A 19,018-nucleotide genomic window follows, 5' to 3' on the forward strand; every position below is an offset into this window, starting at 1 on the left:
GGACACTAGACTAGGACCCTTGGACGAGGGAGAGAGAAGAAAGAGGACACTAGACTAGGACCCTTGGACGAGGGAGAGAGAAGAGAGAGGACACTAGATTAGGACCCTTGGACGAGGGAGAGAGAAGAGAGAGGACACTAGACTAGGACCCTTGGACGAGGGAGAGAGAAGAGAGAGAACACTAGACTAGGACCCTTGGACGAGGGAGAGAGAAGAGAGAGAACACTAGACTAGGACCCTTGGACGAGGGAGAGAGAAGAGAGAGGACACTAGACTAGGACCCTTGGACGGGGGAGAGAGAAGAGAGAGGACACTAGACTAGGACCCTTGGACGGGGGAGAGAGAAGAGAGAGGACACTAGACTAGGACCCTTGGACGGGGGAGAGAGAAGAGAGAGGACACTAGACTAGGACCCTTGGACGGGGGAGAGAGAAGAGAGAGGACACTAGACTAGGACCCTTGGACGGGGGAGAGAGAAGAGAGAGGACACTAGACTAGGACCCTTGGACGGGGGAGAGAGAAGAGAGAGGACACTAGACTAGGACCCTTGGACGGGGGAGAGAGAAGAGAGAGGACACTAGACTAGGACCCTTAGATGGGGGAGAGAGAAGAGACAGGACACTAGACTAGGACCCTTCAGAGTGTACACCACAGGAGGTTGGTGACACCTTAATTGGGGAGGATAGGCTTGTGGTAATGTCTGGAGCGGAGTCAGTGGAATGGTATCAAATATATCAAACACATGGTTTCCATTCCATTTGTGCCGTCCCGGCCATTATTGTGAGCCGTCCTCCCCTCAGCAGCCTCCTGTGGCGTGCACCTGGACAAGGGGACATACAACTCTGGTCAGAAGTAGTGTACTACACAGGGAACAGGGTGCTGTTTGGAACACAACCTGGAACACAACCAGGAACACAACCAGGAACGCAACCAGGAACACAACCAGGAACACAACCAGGAACACAACCAGGAACACAACCTGGAACACAACCAGGAACACAACCTGGAACGCAACCTGGAACACAACCACGAACGCAACCTGGAACACAACCACGAACACAACCAGGAACACAACCAGGAACACAACCTGGAACACAACCAGGAACACAACCAGGAACACAACCTGGAACACAACCAGGAACACAACCTGGAACACAACCTGGAACACAACCAGGAACACAACCTGGAACACAACCCCGAACACAACCAGGAACACAACCAGGAACACAACCAGGAACACAACCAGGAACACAACCAGGAACGCAACCAGGAACACAACCAGGAACACAACCTGGAACACAACCAGGAACACAACCAGGAACACAACCTGGAACGCAACCAGGAACACAACCTGGGACACAACCAGGAACACAACCAGGAACACAACCAGGAACACAACCTGGAACACAACCAGGAACACAACCCCGAACACAACCAGGAACACAACCTGGAACACAACCAGGAACACAACCTGGAACACAACCTGGAACACAACCAGGAACACAACCTGGAACGCAACCTGGAACGCAACCTGGAACGCAACCAGGAACACAACCAGGAACACAACCTGGAACGCAACCAGGAACGCAACCAGGAACACAACCACAAACACAACCACGAACACAACCTGGAACACAACCTGGAACACAACCAGACTGTGCACTTGGCAGACATGGGATAGAGAAGGTAAGGTGGGTGAGACCAAGGCTGCATCTCAATACTCTAAAGTAGTTTCCTCTCCTGTATTTACACACATCTGAATACTAAGAGTCATTTTAGAATGTCAGTTTTGACTAAACAGTGCCCTGGCTTGGTCATATGAAGGTTCAGGTATGTTTATTAACATACTACTCCAGAGAAAGGTTCAGGTTAGAGTTGGAGTCAGGGCAGTGCTGGACTTGGAGTAAAGAAGTGTTGGTAGTCATGTTGGGTGCTGTTACTGTTTATATTTAGGTGCAGGAGCTCCACAATACTTTGGAGCTAATATTCTATTGAGCAGTGGTTCCCAACCAGGGGTACTTGGCCTATCCACAGGGGGTACTTGGCCTATCCACAGGGGGTACTTGGCCTATCCACAGGGGGTACTTGGCCTATCCACAGGGGGTACTTGGTCTATCCACAGGGGGTACTTGGTCTATCCACAGGGGGCACTTGGTCTATCCACAGGGGGTACTTGGTCTATCCACAGGGGGTACTTGGCCTATCCACAGGGGTACTTGGCCTATCCACAGGGGGTACTTGGTCTATCCACAGGGGGTACTTGGCCTATCCACGGGGGGTACTTGGTCTATCCACAGGGGGTACTTGGTCTATCCACAGGGGGTACTTGGCCTAGCCACAGGGGGTACTTGGTCTATCCACAGGGGGCACTTGGTCTATCCACAGGGGGTACTTGGTCTATCCACAGGGGGTACTTGGCCTATCCACAGGGGTACTTGGCCTAGCCACAGGGGGTACTTGGCCTATCCACAGGGGTACTTGGCCTATCCACAGGGGGTACTTGGCCTAGCCACAGGGGGTACTTGGCCTAGCCACAGGGGGTACTTGGCCTAGCCACAGGGGGTACTTGGCCTAGCCACAGGGGGTACTTGGCCTAGCCACAGGGGGTACTTGGTCTTTCCACAGAGGGTACTTGAGGAGACCCATGAGGTAATAGGCCTACTGGTAAAATACACAAGGGGATACTTCAGGGGTACTCCGGTAACAGTAACCGAAAAAGGTTGGAAGCCACTGCTATAGAGCTGCAGGAGCTCCAGCAGTAGAACATTTGAGGTGCCGGTACTCAGCTCAGGTGAGCTCCTGTCCAAGTTCAGCACCGGGTTAGGGTGAGATGGGGTTAAAAAGCTCACCTGGAAGAGTCTCTCTAATAACGAGGTAATAACAAGTTGATAGAGTCTCTCTAATAACAAGGTAATAACATGTTATTAGTCTCTCTAATAACACGGTAATAACAAGTTATTAGTCTCTCTAATAACAAGGTAATAACAAGTTATTAGCATCTCTAATAACACGGTAATAACAAGTTAGAATCTCTCTAATAATAAGGCAATAACAAGTTAGTCTCTCTAATAACAAGGTAATAACAAGTTAATACAGTCTCTCTAATAACAAGGTAATAACAAGTTAATACAGTCTCTAATAACAAGGTAATAACAAGTTATTAGTCTCTCTAATAACAAGGTAATAACAAGTTAGTCTCTCTAATAACAAGGTAATAACAAGATATTACCATCTCTAATAACAAGGCAATAACAAGTTATTAGTCTCTCTAATAACGAGGTAATAACAAGTTATTAGTCTCTCTAATAACAAGGTAATAACAAGTTATTAGAGTCTGTCTAATAACAAGTTAATAACCATTTTGAGCCAAAAATAGTTAGATTGACTAAGAGTTAGGGTCCGTTAGGATTAGGGTCAGGGTATGGAGCCAAACGGTCCATTTTACTCTGGCGCCCACCTGGAAGAGTCTCTCTGGATCTGAGAGGGAGTGGTCTCGCCCCACAGCGGCTGCAGCCACAGCTAGCTTCTTAATGGCCGTGTTCTTCTGTCGGATGAGGCTGCCCAGGCGCCGGCAGTTATCAGACACCCAGCTCCAAGCGTGCTTGGCCACAGCACTCCTGCCCCGATGCAACTTGATGGCATGCTGAGCTACCTGCTCCCGCTGCAGCGCCCCTACAAGGCCAAGGCACAGCACTGCACACACAACCCGCATCCAACCTACTACTGCTGCTGCCCCTTCAGAGAAAGAGAGAGAGGGAGGGGGAGAGGGGGGGGGTGAGAAAGGGAGAGGGGAGAGAGAGAAGAAAGACTATGAGCAGGAATGGAAAGAACAAAGACTATGGACTGAGAGAGGCTGGTGGCAGACAGGAGAAGAGAAAGGCTATGATAACAAACCCAAAACACACAGGCTGTATGAATGTTTCTCAGCCAGCGGAATCAGCAGAGAGGTTAGTTCCATAGAGAGGATGGGGCGGGGCTCATACCTGCTCAAACAACTGCTCAGGAACAACTACCTGATGAGGCACACCTGTATCCAGTGACCTATATCCTTCTAGAACACATCTCACCTGACTTACCTGCCTCACCACACACAACTGACAGCCAGAGCTATCTCAGGGAAGAAACAGGTCACACCACACTGAGTCAACAATAAAACGGAGGCCAAAGACTGCAGAAATGGTTTACCTGTGGCTTGGAAAAAAAAAACTTTTATAATTTATACTAGCAGCAAAGTACCTTTGTGTACATGGGTCAGGGTTAGTTATGTTTATATTCCAGACCCCTCCTATGTCCCTCCTCATGTGCAGTTCACGGTTGAATCAGCTACTCCTACTGACCTGTGTTGATCAATGAGACCACTGTTCATGAAGGTGTAGACACACACAGGCTTATAGAATACAATTATTTCCAAGATCACTTAAATGATGAAAACCATCTGTAACAACACAAAAATAGCTAACAAGTATTTTGCAATAGCTGTGCAGTATCATTACATATTCATATGAAGTACAGAGACCATTCATTCACTGGAGGAAAAAAAGGTTGGAATTACAGCTGACAGTGTTCTGATCATGGTTTTAAATGTTGAATTACATATTCAGCAGGTATGCTATATATGTTATGCTTAAATTCGTGGTAAATAAAATAGGTAAAATGTTAGACAGCTACCTACTAGCTAGTGTGCTACGTCGTCCTCTCTCAGTCCTAAACTCCACAGTAGAAGAGGGAAAACAATCGTGCTCTTGTAATGCCACCCCTCCCCAATCGCCACATAGCTCTAGCCAACGTTGAGCCTTAGAGCAGGCATTCAACTACACACAGGGCGACAAACTTCATGCATTTCCAAGACCCCTACGATTGACCGCAACAAACGGCCTAGCTACGTCTGTCAGGTATGCATTTGAGTCAAATGTATTGTTCAATATTGCGCTATTGCTCTTTATAAATGACATTTGCGTGCCCGATGTTTCAGCAAGGTTAGATATGAATTCTGAAAGCTGTCAAACCTGCTCGCGCCTACTAGGTTAGCTTGATGGCTAATGCTAACTAACTAACGTTAGGTTAGTACGGCTCCGAACTTTTCAAACTTCTTAAAAATTGACAGTAAGCTCCACAAAATGAGAATTTGAAGTCGAATTTCTCGTAACATGTCAACATCAGTTTAATCAAGTTGTTTGTGGTGAATTAAGTTTGCGATACCGTAATAAAATGTTACATTGTAGTTATTTTTCACTTCACTTCCGAAACAAATCACAAGGATTGGTTGGATATCTGGGATATGTAGTTTTATCAAGTGGCGTTTTTCACAAGTAACTGCCCTTCTTGGAAAAATCTACACAGTTGCAAAGTTGTTTGACAGCTTTATATAGCTACTGTACTAGCTCTAAAGACCATGAACATAAACTCATCACAGCTAGTCAATAGCATTGTACAAGTACATTTTTACCTGCGATGAATCACATTATTTTACATAATTAACATTTTATGCAACTGTTTATTATGCATACAATGTCATCACTATCCACGTACAGTGTTATTAGGTTCAGAAGTGCACAGAACAAGGCCACAACTTGACCACGATCACTGATTATCCCAAGAACTACAAGTCCCAGTTTAGACCCTCAAACTTTCCCTTGCGGTAGCGCTGACCTCCCGCGCAGGCGTACAAGGGGCATTGGGATATCAAGTTGGCCAAACAGAGGGTGATAAAATGGTAGGTAAGATCAAAAGGATTAACATAAACTAGTGAACAAACCCATGGTACGAAGTGTATAGCTGGAAATGTTTTGGGAGGCACGCTATGAAGGCTCTCTATAACGGGGAACCGGGTGTCCTCTGGCAGTGTCGCATTGCCAGTGTGTCGTTCACTGTTGCAATTTATGAGGGAAATGGAAGGTCAGTTGTTATTGTGAGCGTGGACACCCGCACTTGCAACACCTACCTTTTCCCCTGGTTGTTATGTCGCCTTTGCGTTGGAACAGAGAGGGGCTGTCCGTGCGCGCTGGCTTGGGAACTGGGTCGCGGGAGAGGGCGCCGCCAATGCCCGCTACCATCGGGCGGGTCCAGAGCGAGAGGATAGGGTCAGCTCTGCAAGACGGGCAAGCAGTTGTCTTATCGTGTTTATAGCCATCTCGCACTGCACCGACATAGACACTGTTCTTGATTCGAAGGGACTCCGTGGTTGTGTACCAACCCCGCCGTTGTTTCCAGGAGCAAAACGTTTGTTGTTTTTTCACTCTGTGCCTTGCTCACGGTGATGAGTGATGTAATGCCTGCTGCCAGTGTGTGTTATTGATCCCGTTCCGTTATCGGTCCCGACGACCGTTTACATCATTGCGGAATGTTAACATCACGATCTGGTCATCCCGACACCGATGTATTTCCCGTTTCTAACGGATTGTCCCTCAGGCTCCCATACAGGCCATATGATTCTATATAGATGTAGAATATATTGGGGAGTGTATGTTGTGAAGAAAGTCAAGTTTCCAGTCAAAGGGATGGGTTGAACAGAACACCAGTGCTGTCATTGACTGGCAGGACTCAGACAACCGTCTCTCTCTAAAGATGCTGTTCTGCAGAGAGAAAGAAACATCTGAGAGAAATGGACCTGCTCTCCAACAGATAGACTGTAGGTAGTGAGGAATGTATCTGCCATGTTCCTGCTGCACCTCACCCTGATGGCCTCAGCAGCTGACCTGAAGAGCAGTCTGTCAGGGGTCAAAGGTCGATGGATAACCTGCCTCTCTTTGTATATATATATATATATATGTATATGTATATGTGTGTGTATATATATATATGTGTGTGTGTATATATATGTGTGTGTATATATATATATATATATGTGTGTGTGTGTGTGTGCACCTGTCAATATCTCAACTGTGTGTGTCTCCTCTCCTGCAGCATAAGCTGAAGTCGTCTCAAAAGGACAAGGTTCGTCAGTTCATGACCTTTACTCAGTCTGGGGAGAGGACAGCTGTGTACTGCCTGACCCAGAATGACTGGAAACTAGAGGTGGCCACAGACAACTACTTCCAGAACCCCGACCTCTACTATAAAGAATCCATGAAAACCTCTGTGGACCGCAAGAAGCTAGAACAGCTCTACAACCGATACAAAGGTAAGAGGGGAGAGGATGGAAGAGGGGGTGTAGTGTGTGTACTGGGGAGAGAGGATGGAAGAGGGGGTGTAGTGTGTGTACTGGGCAGAGAGGATGGAAGAGGGGGTGTAGTGTGTGTACTGGGCAGAGAGGATGGAAGAGAGGGTGTAGTGTGTGTACTGGGGAGAGGAGAGGGGATGGAAGAGGGGGTGTAGTGTGTGTACTGGGGAGAGAGGATGGGATGGAAGAGGGGGTGTAGTGTGTGTATTGGGGAGAGAGGATGGGATGGAAGAGGGGGTGTAGTGTGTGTACTGGGGAGAGGAGAGGGGATGGAAAAGGGGGTGNGCAGTGTGTGTATTGGGGAGAGGAGAGGGGATGGAAGAGGGGGTGTAGTGTGTGTACTGGGGAGAGAGGATGGGATGGAAGAGGGGGTGTAGTGTGTGTACTGGGGAGAGAGGATGGGATGGAAGAGGGGGTGTAGTGTGTGTATTGGGGAGAGGAGAGGGGATGGAAAAGGGGGTGCAGTGTGTGTATTGGGGAGAGGAGAGGGGATGGAAGAGGGGGTGTAGTGTGTGTACTGGGGAGAGAGGATGGGATGGAAGAGGGGGTGTAGTGTGTGTACTGGGGAGAGAGGATGGGATGGAAGAGGGGGTGTAGTGTGTGTATTGGGGAGAGAGGATGGGATGGAAGAGGGGGTGTAGTGTGTGTACTGGGGAGAGGAGAGGGGATGGAAAAGGGGGTGTAGTGTGTGTACTGAGGAGAGGGGGTGTAGTGTGTGTGTGTACTGGAGGGGTGTGTGTGTACTGAGGAGAGGGAGTGTAGTGTGTGTGTGTGTACTGGAGAGGTGTGTGTACTGGGGAAAGGAGAGGGGATGGAAGAGGGGGTGTGGTGTGTGTACTGGGGAGAGGTGTGTGTACTGAGGAGAGGGTTGTAGTGTGTGTGTGTGTACTGGAGAGGTGGAGAGTTAGGATTAGGTGTGTACTGTGCTCTGTGGGTGTATATGAAGAACAAAGGAAACATTTAATGATGTGTGTGTGTATAATGTACCAGTGTAATGTACCAGCTCTGTGTTGTAGTCATGTTTCAGTGTTGTGTTGTTCCTCTCCAGACCCCCAGGATGACAATAAGATCGGTATCGATGGGATCCAGCAGTTCTGTGATGACCTCACCCTGGACCCGGCCAGTAGGAGTGTTCTGGTGGTGGCCTGGAAGTTCCGTGCCGCCACACAGTGTGAGTTCAGCAGGAAGGAGTTCCTCGACGGCATGGCCGAGCTGGGGTGAGCTAGCTTTCTGTGATGTCATCTTTCTGCGCCACGCAGTTGTGTTCAGTAGGAAACATTTTGAAAAATGTTTTGAAATGTAAAATGAAAACAAATGTTGTTATTGGACAACTAAACATTTTGAAACGGAGGTCAAGCAGGTATACCTCCAATAAGAAGGTGTGTGTGTGTGTGTGTGTGTGTGTGTGTGTGTGTGTGTGTGTGTGTGTGTGTGTGTGTGTGTGTGTGTGTGTGTGTGTGTGTGTGTGTGTGTGTGTGTGTGTGTGTGTGTGTGTGTGTGTGTGTGTGTGTGTGTGTGTGTGTGTGTGTGTGTGTGTGTGTGTGTGTGTGTGTGTGTGTGTGTGTGTGTGTGTGTGTGTGTGTGTGTGTGTGTGTGCGCTCCCTAGCTGTGACAGTCCAGAGAAGCTGAAGTCTCTGCTCCCCAGACTAGAACAGGAAGTCAAAGACACGGCCAAGTTTAAAGACTTCTATCAGTTCACCTTCAACTTCGCCAAGAACCCTGGACAGAAGGGACTAGGTAAGTATTTCACATTTCTTTCTGGATAAATGCTCTGAAAGTGGGAACAGAGGTTTTGGTAAATATTGTGTCCAGACAGAGAGGTTTAGTCAAACCCTGGTTGGTCCAGCACTGTGTTTGAAGAGACGGTCTTTCAAACTGGTGTAGTTTTCCTAACCCTGGTGTTGAATTCCTCCTGGGGAACATTGGTAGACAGCTATGGTGGTTTGGCATCAGCGGTGTAGTTCTGTCTCAGTCAGTACCAGCCAGGCAGCAAACAGGAAGAATGGCTTTTAGATGGAAAACAATGAATTGTCCTTTCAGGTAAGAAAAGAGCTCCCCCTTCACAACACTGCCTCTAGTTTGGCTACTGCTGTTCTATGAGCCATGCTGAGGAGAGGGCCTGGAGTCTGACAGTTACTGTGTAATAACAGGTTTACGGATAGATCACCTATCAAGCTAAACCGACACCAGGGTGGGTCCTAAATATAGCTCTATTCCCTGTATAGTCACTACTTCTGACCAGAGCCCTATGGGCCCACTAGTGCACTATTTAGGGAACTGGGTGCCATTTGAGACGCTACCCAGGGGATCCCCTGGATGGGACAACTTTGTTCTGGTTGTTGTTTCTGCTGGTCTGTGTTGTTATGACGACCGGAGTGGGTGACCCAGCTAAGTTCCTGGAACAACAGTAGGGCCCATTGTCAAAACTCATCTGACTGTAATGATTTTCTCTCTCTGTAACTCTGTCGAAAACTGTAATGTCACTAGGGCTGTGATGATACCAGTATCGCAGTACATTTTCCATGGAAAAAATGAAAACAGGAAGCAGACAACTCTTTGGTCCTTTAATAACCTGCTGTGTGTCAGATATAGTGTTCTATAGCTGGGTAATAAAAACATGTGACTGGATGACACCATAATGATGTTTGACTCCAATATTAGGGCTGTTTTCCTAAACAAGTTAAATCCGCTTCGTGTTTTGTTTTCTTGTGACGATACTAACGACTATGGTGATGCTGGTATTGTCCCGGCCCTAAATGCCACCCCCTCAATCTCTTTCTCTGTCGCTCTCTCACTCGTTCACACACTAACTCCAAGGTCAGCAGTTATGTTCTCAAACTATTCCGACTCCATAGAAACAACAGAAAAACAACACCTTCCCGAGTGGCACAGCTTTCCAAGGCACGACATCGCAGTGTTGAGGCGTCACTACAGACCCGGGTTCGATCCCCGGCTGTGTCGCAGCCGGCCGCGACCGGGAGACTCATGAGGCAGCGCACAATAGGCCCAACGTCGTCTGGGTTAGGGGAGGGTTTGGCCCAGCGTCGTCTGGGTTAGGGGAGGGTTTGGTCCAGCGTCGTCTGGGTTAGGGGAGGGTTTGGTCCAGCGTCGTCTGGGTTAGGGGAGGGTATGCACGCTGACACGGTCGCCAGGTGTACTGTGTTTCCTCTGACACATTGGTGCGGCTGGCTTCCGGGTTAAGGAGGCATTGCGTCAAGAAGCAGCTTGGCTGGGTTGTGTTTCAGAGGACACACGGCTCTCGACCTTCACCTCTCCTCAGTCCGTATGGGAGTTGCCGCACTCCTTCTTGACACAAAGCCCCCTTAACCCCGGAAGCCAGACCCCTTAACCCGGAAGCCAGCCCCCTTAACCCGGAAGCCAGCCCCCTTAACCCCGGAAGCCAGCCCCCTTAACCCCGAAGCCAGCCCCCTTAACCCGGAAGCCAGCCCCCTTAACCCGGAAGCCAGCCTCCTTAACCCGGATGCCAGCCTCCTTAACCCGGATGCCAGCCTCCTTAACCCGGATGCCAGCCTCCTTAACCCGGATGCCAGCCTCCTTAACCCCGGAAGCCAGCCTCCTTAACCCCGGAAGCCAGCCCCCTTAACCCCGGAAGACCTGGAGATGGCTGTAGTCTACTGATGGTGTTACTAACCCCTCTACTCTCTGTATCAGACCTGGAGATGACTGTAGTCTACTGATGGTGTTACTAACCCCTCTACTCTCTGTATCAGACCTGGAGATGACTGTAGTCTACTGATGATGTTACTAACCGCTCTACTCTCTGTATCAGACCTGGAGATGACTGTAGTCTACTGATGGTGTTACTAACCCCTCTACTCTCTGTATCAGACCTGGAGATGGCTGTAGCCTACTGGAACCTGGTTCTAACAGGTCGATTCAAGTTCCTGGACCTCTGGAACAGGTTTCTATTGGTGAGTGGAGTGGATGCCAGTCTGTATTTAATGGCTATTCCCTAAATAATATACTACTCTGGACAGAGTCTAGGTGTTTCCTCCATGTATCGATAGTCTCTTGTGATGTCATCTATCTGTGTGATTAATGCAGGAGCATCATAATCTCTGATGTCATCTATCTGTGTGATTAATGCAGGAGCATCATAATCTCTGATGTCATCTATCTGTGTGATTAATGCAGGAGCATCATAATCTCTGATGTCATCTATCTGTGTGATTTAATGCAGGAGCATCATAATCTCTGATGTCATCTATCTGTGTGATTAATGCAGGAGCATCATAATCTCTGATGTCATCTATCTGTGTGATTTAATGCAGGAGCATCATAATCTCTGATGTCATCTATCTGTGTGATTTAATGCAGGAGTATCATAATCTCTGATGTCATCTATCTGTGTGATTAATGCAGGAGCATCAGAATCTCTGATGTCATCTATCTGTGTGATTTAATGCAGGAGTATCATAATCTCTGATGTCATCTATCTGTGTGATTAATGCAGGAGCATCATAATCTCTGATGTCATCTATCTGTGTGATTAATGCAGGAGCATCATAATCTCTGATGTCATCTATCTGTGTGATTAATGCAGGAGCATCATAAGCGGTCGATCCCCAAAGACACGTGGAACCTGCTACTGGACTTTGGCAACATGATCGCAGACGACATGTCCAACTACGACGAGGAAGGTGAGATATAACCACCTATTAAGGATGGGTCCCAAATGGCAACTTTTCCTGTGCTCTACTTTTGACCAGGGCCCATAGTGCACTAGATACGGATTATGGTGCCATTTGAAACGCTGCCAAATATTTCTGTAGGACCAATAAAACATACACTAGCCTACACCCTGCCCACCCTGACCTCAGATCCAGGATTCCTCTACCACCATATCCATAACCACTAGACGTATGACTAAGATCTGACCTGGAGTCAGCAGTTAGGGATTGGGACTTGACTTCTACCTACTACCATATAGCGCAATCACTATTAAAACATTTCTGCCAATCACTAACCATGCAGCTAATCATGTGACCCTTTTCTGCCCACTCAGGTGCTTGGCCTGTCCTCATAGACGACTTTGTGGAATTTGCCCGGCCAATCGTGACAGGGGGCAAGCGTAAAACCATATAGGTCATACCCAGTTCCCAGCAGGGGCTGAGGATTTTATACACACCAGCCAAAAAGAGACTTCTACAAGACTGTCCAAGTTTGTGAGACTGGGCTGCCAATCAGGGGCCGGGGAGCGACATGACAGCCAATCGGAGAGAAGGAAAACAGGAAGAGGAAGTTATCTTTTTCTTTGTTTTGGGACTGAGTCACTCCGGGAGGCGGGCTGTCAGCAGGGGGTGGGATCGTCGCGGAGCTATGAGCTCTGCTCCCATTGGCTGGCTGGATCAGACTGATCGGCCAACGACTACAGTACCCATACACCAGCCACCATCAGATCAGTGGGGGTGTCTATAGATTCTAGAACTGGTGCTCTGGTCCCACCCCCCCGCCCCCTCCTTACTAAAGAAGGACCAGGGAGAGCAAACAGAACGGCAGAGAGGGACGGTTTGCTCTCTGCAGGAGACAGACATAAGGGTGTGATATTTGATCCAGTGGAGGCTGTTGAGAGGAGGACGGTTCATAATAATGGCTGGAACGGAGCGAATGGAATGGAGTCAACACCTGGAAACCATGGAAACCACGCGTTTGATGTATTTGATACCGTTCCACTGATTCAGATCCAGTCATTACCACGAACCTGTCCTCCCCAATTAGGGTGTCACCAACCTCCTGTGGTCTGCTCCCACAGTAGTAAGACGTGTCCTCTCTGCCGGCCCATGGTGAATGAACTAGGAGCTTGGAGGTTCTGCATGTGTTTCTGGTTGAGCGTCAAGCGGCTGGACGGAACGACAACAACTTTTTTATTATTAGCATTGACTTTCTTCTCATCGAATCAGAGGTGAGGGGTGTGGTCGTCATCCAATGTTCTCATCCAATCCAACGTCAGTGTAATGTTCTGCTTCCATTTCAATCTAACGTGTAAAAGTTGGGTCAGTTTTGTTGTTAATATGTGAGGTTCAGAGTCTATATAAACAAAGCGTCTGAGAGTGGGAGTGCTGATCTGGGATCAGTTTAGCCTTTTAGATCATAATGAATACTAGAAAGGACCAGATCCTAAGTGCTGATCTGGGATCAGGTTAGCCTTTTAGATCATAATGAATACTAGAAAGGACCAGATCCTAGTGCTGATCTGGGATCAGTTTAGCCTTTTAGATCATAATGAATACCAGAGAGGACCAGATCCTAGTGCTGATCTGGGATCAGTTTAGCCTTTTAGATCATAATAATACCAGAGAGGACCAGATCCTAGTGTTGATCTGGGATCAGTTTAGCCTTTTAGCTCATAATGAATACTAGAGAGGACCAGATCCTAGTGCTGATCTGGGATCAGTTTAGCCTTTTAGATCATAATGAATACTAGAGAGAGGACCAGATCCTAGTGCTGATCTGGGATCAGGTTAGCCTTTTAGATCATAATGAGTGAGATCACATGAACAGAGAGGACCTGATCCTAGATCAGCACAACAACTCTGAGACGCTTTAGGAATACAGGCCCAGTTCAGATCCACTGGTATTCAGATAGAACCGGACCGACCGACAGAGCAGCATGCTTCAAAGCTCAACACCAGCAGAAATACTATGGCTACAGTTGGAACAGACTGTAACCATAGGATTCATGTATAGATATACCATTTTAGAATAATGAATATGATACAATATAAAGAGAACACGATGACGTTTATAATCATGAGAGAGGGGAAGACGTATTTGAAATGCGTACGAGGTCCTCAGATTTCTAGGCCGCGTCCCAAACTGTACCCTATTCCCTATATAGTACTGGTCAAAAGTAGTGCACTATATAGGGAACAGGTTTGCCCATTTGGGATGCGCCATGTCTCCAAGCTTTCTGTTTGTTTGGGTGTAACTGTTGACATCACCAGAGAACTTGACTGTTGGTCTGTCATTTATTTTATTTTCACAAGCAACGCACAGGAAGTTGAATCTATGAATCGTATTCAGTCAACAACACTGTATATAGTTCATAGTTGAATCTGTGAATCGTATTCAGTCTACAACACTGTATATAGTTCATAGTTGAATCTGTGAATCGTATTCAGTCTACAACAAGGTATATAGTTGAATCTATGAATCATATTCAGTCTACAACACTGTATATAGTTCATAGTTGAATCTATGAATCATATTCAGTCAACAACACTGTATATAGTTCATAGTTGAATCTATGAATCATATTCAGTCTACAACACTGTATATAGTTGAATCTATGAATCGTATTCAGTCTACAGCAGCAGTTTAAATCTAATGTTATTGGTCACATACAGGTGTTTAGCAGATGTTATTGCAGGTGCAGTGAAATGCTTGTCAACACACCCCACTTCTTTGTTTTTAAACTGTTTCAGTTGTTAGTGTTGTTTTGGTTGGTCGTCATGGGTTACTGCTAGCCAGCCCAGTGAAGTGAATGTTATAGTACTTCATCAGACCAGACTGAGACTCGTCTACTAGCTACTACACACACACACACACACACACACACACACACACACACACACACACACACACACACACACACACACACACACACACACACTCTGTGTGGTTATAGTACATCATCAGACCAGACTGAGACACACACACACACACACACACTCTGTGTGGTTATAGTACATCACCAGACTGAGACACGTCTACTAGCTACTACACACATACACATACACACACACACACTCTGTGTGGTTATAGTACATCATCAGACCAGACTGAGACTCGTCTACTAGCTACTACACACACATACACATACACACACACACACACACACACACTCTGTGTGGTTATAGTACATCATCAGACCAGACTGAGACACGTCTACTAGCTACTACACACACACACCTCAGTAACAGACATGTATCCTCTAACGCAGCAGGTAATAGAAGTTCTCCTTCATTCTCTGAAAATGTTCCTGAGATTTTGGGCTGCACCTCGTCTGTCTCCCAAACGGCACCTTAACGTTGTGCACTATGGAGGGAATAGGGTGCTGTCTGGGAGGTGTGTCTAAGTTACACTTGTTATGTCACATGTTCTTAGACAATTGCACTCCCATCTGGGGGAGGTAATACCCTCTGTTCAGTGTTGACGTGTACCGACAGGAGAAGACTGAGACTGTGGAAGAGAAGACTGAGACTATGGAAGAGAAGACTGAGACTATGGAAGAGAAGACTGAGACTATGGAAGAGAAGACTGAGACTATGGAAGAGAAGACTGAGACTATGGAAGAGAAGACTGAGACTATGGAAGAGAAGACTGAGACTATGGAAGAGAAGACTGAGACTATGGAAGAGAAGACTGAGACTATGGAAGAGAAGACTGAGACTATGAAAGAGAAGACTGAGACTATGGAAGAGAAGACTGAGACTATGGAAGAGAAGAGAGAGACGTCCATGTTTCTCCTCTGAACTTCCTACACAACGTGGTACACTACGCTACGCACTGAGTGTCCAATGTGTTGACTCTCTGTGCCTCAGTCATATTCAGCTCATCACGTCAGTATTATTTAAATTAAACATTTGTCATCTTTCTGTATGGAGACATTATACATGACTTTGTTTTGGCAAAGGTCCCGTCAATAAAGCATGTTGTTTTTAACGAAAATGAAACGAGAGACTTTGTATCCATCTGTTTTGTTGAAGGTTTCATAAAGATTAGTGCATCACAGAGAATGTGCCTCAAACACAGAGATGTTAAGAGATCACAACAATGTCTCTGTCCCATTACAGCGTCTGTGAGCGCACGGGCAGCGCCTTTGAGAATGAGGGTGGGAAGCTTTTAGGGACAGTTTAGGTGCTAAGGAGGGGGGGGTTGTGAGGGAGGGGGGAGGGAGGGGTTGTGAGGGAGGGGGTGAGGGAGGGGGGGGGTTGTGAGGGAGGGGGGGGTGGTTGTGTGTGGGGGGGGGTTGTGAGGGAGGGGGGGGGTTGTGAGGGGGTGGGGGGGGGGTTGTGAGGGAGGGGGGGTGTTGTGAGGGAGGGGTTGAGGCAGAGGGGGGTTGGTTTGTTGTTGTTGGTGAGAATGAGAGAGGGTTTAGGGGTGATGAGGGGTAACAATGGAGGGGGGCTGATTAACACTCAAGTCTTATCCTGGAAGGGGTCTCAACACTAGACCTACTGGTTCATCTGACACAGAGCCTCCCATCCACCCCCCCAGTTCTCTAACCCTCCAGCCCTGGTTATAACCCTGGAGCTCCAGTTCTCTAACCCTCCAGCCCTGGTTATAACCCTGGAGCTCCAGTTCTCTAACCCACCAGCCCTGGTTATAACCCTGGAGCTCCAGTTCTCTAACCCTCCAGCCCTGGTTATAACCCTGGAGCCCCAGTCCTCTCCTCCTCCAGCCCTGGTTATAACCCTGGGGCTCCAGTTCTCTAACCCTTCATCCCTGGTTATAACCCTGGAGCTCCAGTTCTCTAACCCTCCAGCCCTGGTTATAACCCTGGGGCTCCAGTTCTCTAACCCTCCAGCCCTGGTTATAACCCTGGGGCTCCAGTTCTCTAACCCTCCAGCCCTGGTTATAACCCTGGGGCTCCAGTTCTCTAACCCTCCAGCCCTGGTTATAACCCTGGAGCTCCAGTTCTCTAACCCTCCAGCCCTGGTTATAACCCTGGGGCTCCAGTCCTCTAACCCTCCAGCCCTGGTTATAACCCTGGAGCTCCAGTTCTCTAACCCTCCAGCCCTGGTTATAACCCTGGAGCTCCAGTTCTCTAACCCTCCAGCCCTGGTTATAACCCTGGAGCCCCAGTCCTCTCCTCCTCCAGCCCTGGTTATAACCCTGGGGCTCCAGTTCTCTAACCCTCCAGCCCTGGTTATAACTCTGGAGCTCCAGTCTTCTCCTCCTCCAGTTCTCTAACCCTCCAGCCCTGGTTATAACCCTGGAGCTCCAGTTCTCTAACCCTCCAGCCCTGGTTATAACTCTGGAGCTCCAGTCTTCTCCTCCTCCAGTCCTCTAACCCTCCAGCCCTGGTTATAAACCTGGAGCTCCAGTTCTCTAACCCTCCAGCCCTGGTTATAACTCTGGAGCTCCAGTCTTCTCCTCCTCCAGTCCTATAACCCTCCAGCCCTGGTTATAACCCTGGAGCTCCAGTTCTCTAACCCTCCAGCCCTGGTTATAACTCTGGAGCTCCAGTCTTATCCTCCTCCAGTCCTTTAACCCTCCAGCCCTGGTTATAACTCTGGAGCTCCAGTCTTCTCCTCCTCCAGTTCTCTAACCCTCCAGCCCTGGTTATAACTCTGGAGCTCCAGTCTTCTCCTCCTCCAGTCCTCTAACCCTTCAGCCCTGGTTATAACTCTGGAGCTCCAGTCTTCTCCTCCTCCAGTCCTCTAACCCTCCAGCCCTGGTTATAACTCTGGAGCTCCAGTCTTCTCCTCCTCCAATTCTCTAACCCTCCAGCCCTGGTTATAACTCTGGAGCTCCAGTCTTCTCCTCCTCCAGTCCTCTAACCCTCCAGCCCTGGTTATAACTCTGGAGCTCCAGTCTTCTCCTCCTCCAGTCCTCTAACCCTCCAGCCCTGGTTATAACTCTGGAGCTCCAGTCTTATCCTCCTCCAGTCCTCTAACCCTCCAGCCCTGGTTATAACTCTGGAGCTCCAGTCTTCTCCTCCTCCAGTCCTCTAACCCTCCAGCCCTGGTTATAACTCTGGAGCTCCAGTCTTCTCCTCCTCCAGTCCTCTAACCCTCCAGCCCTGGTTATAACTCTGGAGCTCCAGTCTTCTCCTCCTCCAGTTCTCTAACCCTCCAGCCCTGGTTATAACTCTGGAGCTCCAGTCTTCTCCTCCTCCAGTTCTCTAACCCTCCAGCCCTGGTTATAACCCTGGAGCCCCAGTCCTCTAACCCTCCAGCCCTGGTTATAACCCTGGGGCTCCAGTCCTCTAACCCTCCAGCCCTGGTTATAACCCTGGAGCCCCAGTCCTCTAACCCTCCAGCCCTGGTTATAACCCTGGGGCTCCAGTTCTCTAACCCACCAGCCCTGGATATAACCCTGGAGCCCCAGTCCTCTAACCCTCCAGCCCTGGTTATAACCCTGGAGCCCCAGTCCTCTCCTCCTCCAGCCCTGGTTATAACCCTGGAGCCCCAGTCCTCTCCTCCTCCAGCCCTGGTTATAACCCTGGGGCTCCAGTCCTCTAACCCTCCAGCCCTGTTTATAACCCTGGAGCCCCAGTTCTCTCCTCCTCCAGCCCTGGTTATAACCCTGGGGCTCCATTCCTCTAACCCTCCAGCCCTGGTTATAACCCTGGAGCCCCAGTCCTCTAACCCTCCAGCCCTGGTTATAACCCTGGGGCTCCAGTCCTCTAACCCTCCAGCCCTGGTTATAACCCTGGAGCCCCAGTCCTCTAACCCTCCAGCCCTGGTTATAACCCTGGGGCTCCAGTTCTCTAACCCTCCAGCCCTGGTTATAACCCTGGAGCTCCAGTCCTCTCCTCCTCCAGCCCTGGTTATAACCCTGGGGCTCCAGTCCTCTAACCCTCCAGCCCTGGTTATAACCCTGGAGCCCCAGTCCTCTAACCCTCCAGCCCTGGTTATAACCCTGGGGCTCCAGTTCTCTAACCCTCCAGCCCTGGTTATAACCCTGGAGCCCCAGTCCTCTAACCCTCCAGCCCTGGTTATAACCCTGGGGCTCCAGTCCTCTAACCCTCCAGCCCTGGATATAACCCTGGAGCCCCAGTCCTCTAACCCTCCAGCCCTGGTTATAACCCTGGGGCTCCAGTTCTCTAACCCTCCAGCCCTGGTTATAACCCTGGAGCCCCAGTCCTCTAACCCTCCAGCCCTGGTTATA

The 19,018-nt window shown here is 48.6% G+C and overlaps 2 protein-coding genes across 17 annotated transcripts in view; one reads left to right on the forward strand and one right to left on the reverse strand.

The window, feature by feature from the left end:
• The window catches only part of tmco3 (transmembrane and coiled-coil domains 3), a 23,157-nt gene extending 16,889 nt beyond the window's left edge, over positions 1–6,268 (reverse strand). Inside the window, exons 1-3 of one of the 10 annotated variants that reach the window (XM_055930471.1) lie at positions 4,673–4,761; positions 4,237–4,337; positions 3,458–3,726 (exon numbers count right to left, since the gene is read on the reverse strand). In XM_055930471.1, coding sequence (XP_055786446.1) covers positions 3,458–3,712 — 255 coding nt within the window. In that variant the 5' untranslated portion in view covers positions 3,713–3,726; positions 4,237–4,337; positions 4,673–4,761. Of the gene's footprint in view, positions 1–3,457; positions 3,736–4,236; positions 4,338–4,668; positions 4,762–5,941 lie in introns of those variants that run through there. The other 9 variants (XM_055930470.1, XM_055930467.1, XM_055930468.1 and 6 more) reach the window with 9 other exon arrangements.
• LOC129860152 (DCN1-like protein 2) overlaps positions 1–15,855 on the forward strand; it is a 15,926-nt gene extending 71 nt beyond the window's left edge. Inside the window, exons 1-7 of one of the 7 annotated variants that reach the window (XM_055930499.1) lie at positions 1–1,686; positions 6,904–7,120; positions 8,208–8,376; positions 8,766–8,896; positions 11,009–11,091; positions 11,724–11,820; positions 12,186–15,855. The exon at positions 1–1,686 is cut by the window's left edge and continues 71 nt beyond it. In XM_055930499.1, the coding sequence (XP_055786474.1) occupies positions 697–1,686; positions 6,904–7,120; positions 8,208–8,376; positions 8,766–8,896; positions 11,009–11,091; positions 11,724–11,820; positions 12,186–12,265 (1,767 nt within the window). In that variant the 5' untranslated portion in view covers positions 1–696 and the 3' untranslated portion in view covers positions 12,266–15,855. The other 6 variants (XM_055930503.1, XM_055930502.1, XM_055930504.1 and 3 more) reach the window with 6 other exon arrangements.
• Positions 15,856–19,018: the final 3,163 nt, after the last annotated feature.

The sequence above is a fragment of the Salvelinus fontinalis genome, chromosome 7, assembly GCF_029448725.1.
Source record: "Salvelinus fontinalis isolate EN_2023a chromosome 7, ASM2944872v1, whole genome shotgun sequence".
NCBI classification, from domain to species: Eukaryota; Metazoa; Chordata; class Actinopteri; order Salmoniformes; family Salmonidae; genus Salvelinus; species Salvelinus fontinalis.